The sequence below is a fragment of the Glossina fuscipes genome, unplaced genomic scaffold, assembly GCF_014805625.2.
Source record: "Glossina fuscipes isolate IAEA_lab_2018 unplaced genomic scaffold, Yale_Gfus_2 73, whole genome shotgun sequence".
Taxonomy (NCBI): Eukaryota; Metazoa; Arthropoda; class Insecta; order Diptera; family Glossinidae; genus Glossina; species Glossina fuscipes.
This window is the reverse complement of record NW_023998436.1, coordinates 179,298-187,021: the sequence shown is the minus strand read 5'-3', so window position 1 is coordinate 187,021 and position 7,724 is coordinate 179,298. Positions and strand designations below refer to the sequence as shown.

General features: G+C 36.2%; 1 protein-coding gene across 1 annotated transcript; it reads right to left on the bottom strand.

Moving 5' to 3' along the window:
• Positions 1-281: 281 nt before the first annotated feature.
• LOC119638131 (putative fatty acyl-CoA reductase CG5065) lies at positions 282-7,272 on the bottom strand. Its single transcript, XM_038034785.1, has 6 exons — positions 7,011-7,272; positions 3,107-3,388; positions 2,930-3,042; positions 1,892-2,001; positions 450-883; positions 282-394 (listed from the first exon to the last, which is right to left on the bottom strand). The coding sequence occupies exons 1-6, from the start codon at positions 7,233-7,235 to the stop codon at positions 374-376; spliced, it is 1,185 nt and encodes a 394-aa protein (XP_037890713.1). The 5' UTR covers positions 7,236-7,272; the 3' UTR covers positions 282-373.
• Between the last annotated feature and the right edge of the window lie 452 nt (positions 7,273-7,724).

The following is a 7,724-nucleotide window of genomic DNA, read 5'->3' as shown; positions in this document are numbered from 1 at the left end:
CTATGCAAAAATCTTTTGTAAAGCATTTTGTATAATTTCATCGCTACGTTCAATCCAAGTATCCACATAGGTCCAAAGTAACCAAAAGATTATTGCATAGAAACCGTAGGTTGTTAAACGATCCAAAATGTATAAACGACGTAAATTTTTTTTTGCATATGGTATCGATGCCTCACTCTCGCCCATTATGTAGGTGCGAACACCTCTTATATAATCACGTATATATTGTTCCCAATTAATGTACGTTACATCCATATTAAATATATGCTGATCGATACGATTTAATTCATTATATTGCTGTCGGAAATTATCATTTTTAAATGTCCAATCTTTGGTAGTATAGTACTGCAATAGCTTAAGACCAGTTGAGATTTTATTCTGCACTTTCACTAAACTGTAAAATCAAAAATTATTACAAAAGCATATGTAATGAAATTTCGATCACTTACAATGGCTTGCGTGCGAAGAGCAATAAAAGAAAATCGATAATATAGGCTGGTAAATAATGGAAAAATATGACACAAATCAAGTGAAGATAATAATTCTTTTTTTATCGAACCATCCGGATACCAAAGAGCAAGGCTTAAAGGTGTTTGATAAAAGAGGCGTTTTCCCGTCTCAATGCTTTCGCCCCATGAAATGAGACCTTTATTCGAACCGCATAAATTGGAAAATTCTATGCAATCCGTTTCGGAGTGGGCACGATTATAAGCGGCCACAATCATACCGTTAATAGCTTTATCAACCGGTATAACCGTAGACGCATAATCGGGATTGCAATGCATGGATCTAATGACACCACGTGCTGCGCCAATCATTAAACCAGTCGGCCCATTCACACCCTCAATCCAACCGGGTAAAGGTTCCTCCATTGCCGCAGTAACTGCAAAAATAACATACGATAGTGCGATTTCATATAGAAGAAAACAAGTAAGAAAATTATATTCGATCGGGATCGAATTTTCTATACCCTATACCCATTGGCACTATTCTAGAAAAGTGTAAAAAACAAGAGGAAAATGAAATTTTTGTTGGACGCGATTGATTTATTCTATTTTCAGAAAAATATTTTAAATTTTTATAATGTATGTGTTCTACTTTACGAGTAACAAGTAACTGGCACGGAAAGCAAAGGCGTTCACAATTTTTGTCAAATAGACTTAAGGACTTCGTAGGCGTGTTCTTTTGCAAATGCTTAGCCGATATCTTCATTTCTGCTAACGGGAGAATGCTTTCCATGTGCTACTACACATTTGGGCAGACGGACAGGTGGACGTGCATGGAGATGCCATCTAAATTTGAAGTTTGCCATGATTTCGCATCCTTTGCGAGGATTTTGAAGCGTGTTTCTGTGCGTTATGAAGATATTGGAAAAAAAAACAACTAAATTTTAACACTCTATAATAGTGGGTAGGCGTGGTCAATTCTTTCCATTTCTGCACAGATAGTACAGTATCGCCCGTAGAATATAAATTTAGAATTTTGTACATTTGTCTGCTGTAGTTTAGAAGTAACAAGACTTTATGTAGGACTTTAGGCGTGTCCCTCGACTCATTTAGCCCATTTTCAATACCAATCTGCAAGCAAGCATTTGTAAACTTTTCGACGAATTTAAAGTCGATAGGTTCATTTTTCAGCAAAATGTTTACAACAGACATTAGGCAGACAGACAGACAGATAGACAAACAGACAGACAGACAGATAGACAGGCGAACATACAGATGGACGGATATGTTTAAACGTCCCTGGATTTAATGCTCATCAAAAATATATATATATAATTTCTTCTGCTTATTGCAAACGTTTTGACAAAATGAATATACCCCTCATCCTTTGGTGATGGGTATAAAAATTCAATATCAATAACTTCCACTGGATGAAATCCACTTACCGATAGATGGTCTTACAACAACAATTGGTAGTTTTTTTTCATATCTATTAATTAAATCTTCAGTCAATGCCTTACTGTAGGCATATGTGTTCGGCAGTCCGTTTAATAATCTGTGAATCGTAATGCATGCGGTAAAGCGATGAAACATATAAAGATATTATTGTATAAAGGAATATGTAGTACATCTAAACCTCTTTTTACGCAATATGAAATGCCTGAAGACTGTTCCTAAACTTAGTTTAAGTAAAGATAATGAAGGAAATTATTTCAATAATTATAGTTCAGTTTAAGCTATCGTTGCTGGCTGCCACAAAATCCTTGAATGATCCTTGACGAAGCGTCCAGTTTATGACGCGTTTCACCGACAGTCCTGAACGAAATACTTGTAATGTATGCAAATTAGGCGCTTAACTCAGTGTCCAGGATACAGTAATATTCTCGGCCATCATATATGCTGTTTGTGTTATGTAAACCTCCCGTTAAGAGAAACAGACTATCATTAAAACAGTTAGTAAAGAAGAAAATAGAAGCACAGAAGAAAAAGATTCTAAGACCAAAAGTGGTGGCAAAAATAAGTGAAAATGCAGATCCAATATTATTCTCCAATACAAGTCGAAGAATGATCAAGGCGGTCATCATCGGTCAGTTTATCGTTGGTCAAAAAGCTACAAGGTTAAAATTACCAAATAAAAAAAAAAGAACAGGTCGCGCAGTTATCTCTTCTGCTATGCCTTGAGATATAGGCAAGGAGATATAGATTCCTAAAAAAGCTTTGTCTGTTGGCGTCTATTTCACCTTCAGGTTACAAATACTTATAAACTCTCAAGGGGTGACGTGATGCACATCATTTAAGGCGTGTTACTACTTCAACTACTGTTAACATTCGAGCTCGAGGTTGCACTTTAGATTGGTTACGTAAAAGTGAATAAGAATTATGTGAAAAAATAGGGAACCATTAGTTGCAGCAAATTCACGGAAAAATCATCGTGCGTGAAAAAGGCTTAGATGTACATATAGTAATTTTGTTTCTTCTCTTACGTGGGAGTAATCTCAGCTAAACTCTGATCATTTAAGTTTTTAATCATTTCGATAATCTCATATGGATCTTGCGGCGCTGGATAGGCATGTTCTTCCAAAACGCTTTCATTGCACTATAAAAAAGATTTTGTTACTTATAAGTAATAAAAACAAATGATGAAAACAAGCGCTACGAACCTGACAGTATGTTGTCGATACGTAAGCGAATGACTTAAGATTTTCCATCTTTTCAGCCAACTTAAGCAGCTTTAATGTGCCGACAACATTCATTTCTACCATAGGACGTAATGGTTGATCAAAACGTACATTGGCTGCGCAATGAAATATAATCTCGATGTTAGTAATTAAATGTTTGCTTTCATCAATGTTAATTCCGAGATCATCTTCCAGTAGATCACCTTTGATAACATGAACTTTATTAACAATATCGGGATTTGCATCCAAAATTTTATGAAAAATCTATAAATAAAAAATAAATATCGTTCAGAATTAAATAAATATTGCATCACTCTACATATGAAAGCATATCGTACATTAAATATATATATATACATATATCGTACAATTAAATCTTTATACCGTACACCAGCTGTGGTAACAACGGTATACTAAGCTTGTGAGAACGTACGCCCGGAAGCGCTTCAGATAGACTCACTTTTTATTACACTGATCGATTTAGAAACTTATTCCGAGTCTGTCTATCCGTCTGATGTCGATCCAAAAGGCCACTTCTACAGTACAACATACTTCAATTTCGTGAACGGGGGAATGTTTACCACAGATAGCACACGTAGACGGTAGAGGGGTAGACGGACAGATGGGCAGATCAGCAGACGGACTTGCCCAAGTATATTCCGAATTTGAAATTAGCCACGAATTTATATACTTTAGGGTTTAGGTTAGGTTAGGTTAGGTTAGGTTAGGTTAGGGTTTTTGAAGCTGTCGTCCGCGCGTTAAAAAATTAAATTTTGCTATACTATTGTATTACTATTGGGTAGGCGTGATCAATTTTTCCCCTTTTCGTACTGGTGTCGTAGATGGATCTGTTGGAGCTTATAATCAGTGAGCCAAAAGAACAATCTTTTATCCCTTTCGAAAAAACGAGGTGCTCTCACTTTACCTGGTATAGTGGACGTGCTCTTCGATCGATTTTCAATATCCACCTGCCTGCAAGAACTTCCAATGCAGCCGCTAAATAATTTTATTTCCACACAGACCGGCAGGCGGTCGGGCACAAATCGATTCAGAATTTTGTCGCTGATCGAATATATGTATATAAGTAGCTTATAGGATCTCTGAAGTTTCTTTCTGGGCGTCGCAAATGTTTTGATAAAATGAATATATCCGCTTATCAATGTCATTCAAATATTTTTTTTTTTTGTTTTGTCAAACAATCTATAATTAGACGCGTGGTCTTCAAGTGGCGATGTCTTTTAAGACTATAAAATGAATTAAAGCTGCTTGCCTTTGTTATCTACGCACGTGAGTATGAGGGACAAATTCAAGCGCACATACGTACGCACTATTGTAAATAAATAACTTTGTTTACACGGTTATGTTATGTTTATAAATAAACAAAATTTTATGAGGTCCACTTTGCGACCTTGTTATATACAAAAGAAAAATGAATTGAAAGCAATTACATCAGCGGTAGCGATAGTAAATAACGGAATTGGATCGGCTTATATCAAATGCCTCTTTTTTTTTTTTTTTTTTTGGTATTTTTTAGACAAATATATTATGATAATAATAAACAATATTTTCTTAGTTGCATATGTAAGGTATGTGACTAAGTGTTCGCCTTTTTCTAATCAAGAGTGTAAGTCCAAGTAGCACAGCTACTGTATAAAACTGGAATTTCGGGTCTACAGCCATACGCCAATGTATAAGCTGTCACACTAAGGCGCACACAACACAGTTCCTTGGAGTATCGAATAAATATACTGCGGAGCCAGTCTTAGTCCTTCCCCACTTAGCTCATGCATAGTGGATCCATTAGAATCTCCAAGTACCAAATGCATTAATTAGGGTAGATGAAAGCTGAACATTCATGTTGGTATCATTTTCGTGCGTCGGCTGGGCTTCTAGCAAAACTCGCCCGGGAAATTTTTGCCTTTCTAACTGGGAATGTCCTACTCTTCGTAACATTACTCTCCTTCTATTAACATAACGACGCAGGCGTCCACTAAGGAGAAGTTGGCGAGAGAGGGACAAGTCGTCTGCTTGCAGATTTTCGTACCATAAACATCACCTAATATGGGTCCTGAAGCCTATGAGGAGATCGAAAAAGTATTAGAGTAGTTTAGGGACTGGTATTACTGGGTTGATATCTCTTTCCTCTACCAAGACGGGAAGCGTGATATAATACGAATAGAAGAGTATGCTAGGACTTGCTTAACGTGGATAATTCTAATGCTTTATAGATAAAAACTATGGATTCGTAAGGATCAGGTTTTCCAAAGAAAAATTGCTTTCAATAAATGCGATGATATTTTCTATCTCATCTTACCTGACTTTTGGGAGCGGTCCTTCGAGAATTTCTCGTGGTCATTACTACACTTGGGGGGGCATTATATAATTAGAAGTGTAGACGGGCCTCATCTTGCCAGAGGAAGGGCTTTGGATTGTACCTTAGCTAAGTCTACATTGTTTTCCTGTGTTCAACGTGCCGCAATTTTTGACACATTTTAATGCTACTTAGTACACTGACATGTTTTGTCGTTGGTCACGAGCACTATTGAAAATGGTTTGGATCAAGCTGTTTGTTCGACTACTTCCCATATAACGCTCTATTTTAAAAAGTTGTTATAGGAATAACTTAAAAAAATTGCATATGAATAACTTTGGGTGGTGTAGAGTATCTAATAGTGGGCCCTGGCCAACTAAAGAGTTTTTACTTGTTTCTTTTTGATCTCTTTAGATTATTCTTCTTATTATTGTGTAATGTACACATTGAAAATTTTTCATTTAATATGTTTCGTGAAACCTTTCCTGTATCCACCTACTCCACCTCATCCCACCACCGGAAGACAGAAGTATATTCAATCGAAATCTTTCCATCACTCTGAAGGGAACTTCAGAATCGCCCTGCTTTGTAACATCTCTTGATCACGAAAATCAAGGTCCGGCCAAAATGTTGGAAGTTCACGTTCGGAGTTTGATACTGAAAATGAATCAAATCAGCCAGAGGACAAGTCTACAATGCAACATAAAATGAGAATATCAGTATGCGTCGACGATAGAAATTTCGAACTGATTTCTACTAGAATAGAACGAATCAGCCAGGCCAACTCAATATTAAAGTCGATCGAAATTTACTTTTTTCATCTTTTTTTACATCGTACACCACATGTGATACAAGCGAATATATATAATATCCAGAAGTACTTGAGATAGACGCATCTTTTTTCATTGTCTGTCCATCTTCCCGTCCGTCTGTCCGTCTTGTTTTCTTGTATGCTATTCACCTATCTTTTCTGTCCGCACGTTCATCAGTCCGTCCATCCGTCCATCCGTCCATCCGTCTGTCCGTCTGTCCGTCTTTTTTTCTTATGTTCTGCTTACAAAACGCAGAGTTTTGAAACAGTTTGGGGAAATTTGGTACACCAACCGATGTTTTAGCCTAAGGACGAACGCTATTGAAAATGGTTCGGATCGGACAAATTTTTTGATCATTTCCCATATAGCGGTTTATTTTGAATAAACCCGTTAGGCGACAAGGTGTGCGGTGCTATATCCCTCTATACTCTTTTTACTTGCTTTAGTCCCTTGCAAAGTAAAAGTGATCGACGTAAAAGATTCGTTCACAGACAAAAATTATTTCCCTATCTCTTTTTTTTTTTTTTTTGGCAATCATACTAACAACTCGGGATAGAGAGGTAGACGAAAATGTTGAAATGTTTATCTTGCCCTGATCAGCAATGCTTATATATACCCGTATATAATCTGCAATTCGCATTTCAAGCTCTTACAGCAGCAAACAAAAACAAATAAAAATCTTTTCGAAGACAAGCTTCTTTCTTATTAAGTTTCCAAAACAATAACAACAAAATAAAAAAAAATATAATATCAAGAGACTTACCACACATTTGAAATATTGATGTTTTCTTGCTTCCGCTGTAAGACCCTTTTTGGGCCGCACAATTAAATATAAGCCTTTTATATGAGGACAACTTCTTAAAAGTTTTTCAACTAAAACTTTTCCCATAAATCCGGTTGCACCGGTAATAAGTACATTCTTTCCAGCATACCATGACGCAATTTCCGATCTCTCACTATTCACTTCATCTAGAGCCGTGCCTTTCATATTAAAACTCTGTCTAACACGTTATATTATATGTGTAATGAAAATCTGAAAAAAAACAAAGAATGCAAAATATGCATACAATTATCAAATTCCAATGTAAAATATTTTTTGTAATCATTACAAGAATTGTCTTAAGTTTACTAAATACTTAAAGACTCTGTGTGTAAAAATTAAATGGAATTCATAAAAAAAAAAGATAAGTAAGAATAGTCGGGCGACATCGAGCATTACATGCCTTATACCTCTTTGCCTAGTACAGATATTCGCCCGTTTTGCTAAAAACACATCAACACATTATAGTCGAGCGACGTCGATCTTTACATGCCCTACATCATTTCGGTTAGTAAATTTATTCGTTCGTTTTGCTAATAACATATCAACACATTATAGTCGGGCGACGCCGATCTTTACACCATTTCGCTTAGTATAGTTACACTAAATACATCAAATACACCATAAAGTACACATTATTTTCATGCAAAACCATAT

What these genes read in the sequence shown, in the direction of transcription:
- LOC119638131 (XM_038034785.1), bottom strand. Translation starts at nt 7,235, where the DNA reads ATGAAAGGCACGGCTCTAGATGAAGTGAATAGTGAGAGATCGGAAATT. An exon ending in ATCAATATTTCAAATGTGTG is followed by an intron (nt 3,389 to 7,010) that starts GTAAGTCTCTTG and finishes TTTTATTTATAG; the next exon opens with ATTTTTCATAAAATTTTGGA. An exon ending in TTAGCTGAGATTACTCCCAC is followed by an intron (nt 2,002 to 2,929) that starts GTAAGAGAAGAA and finishes TACGATTCACAG; the next exon opens with ATTATTAAACGGACTGCCGA.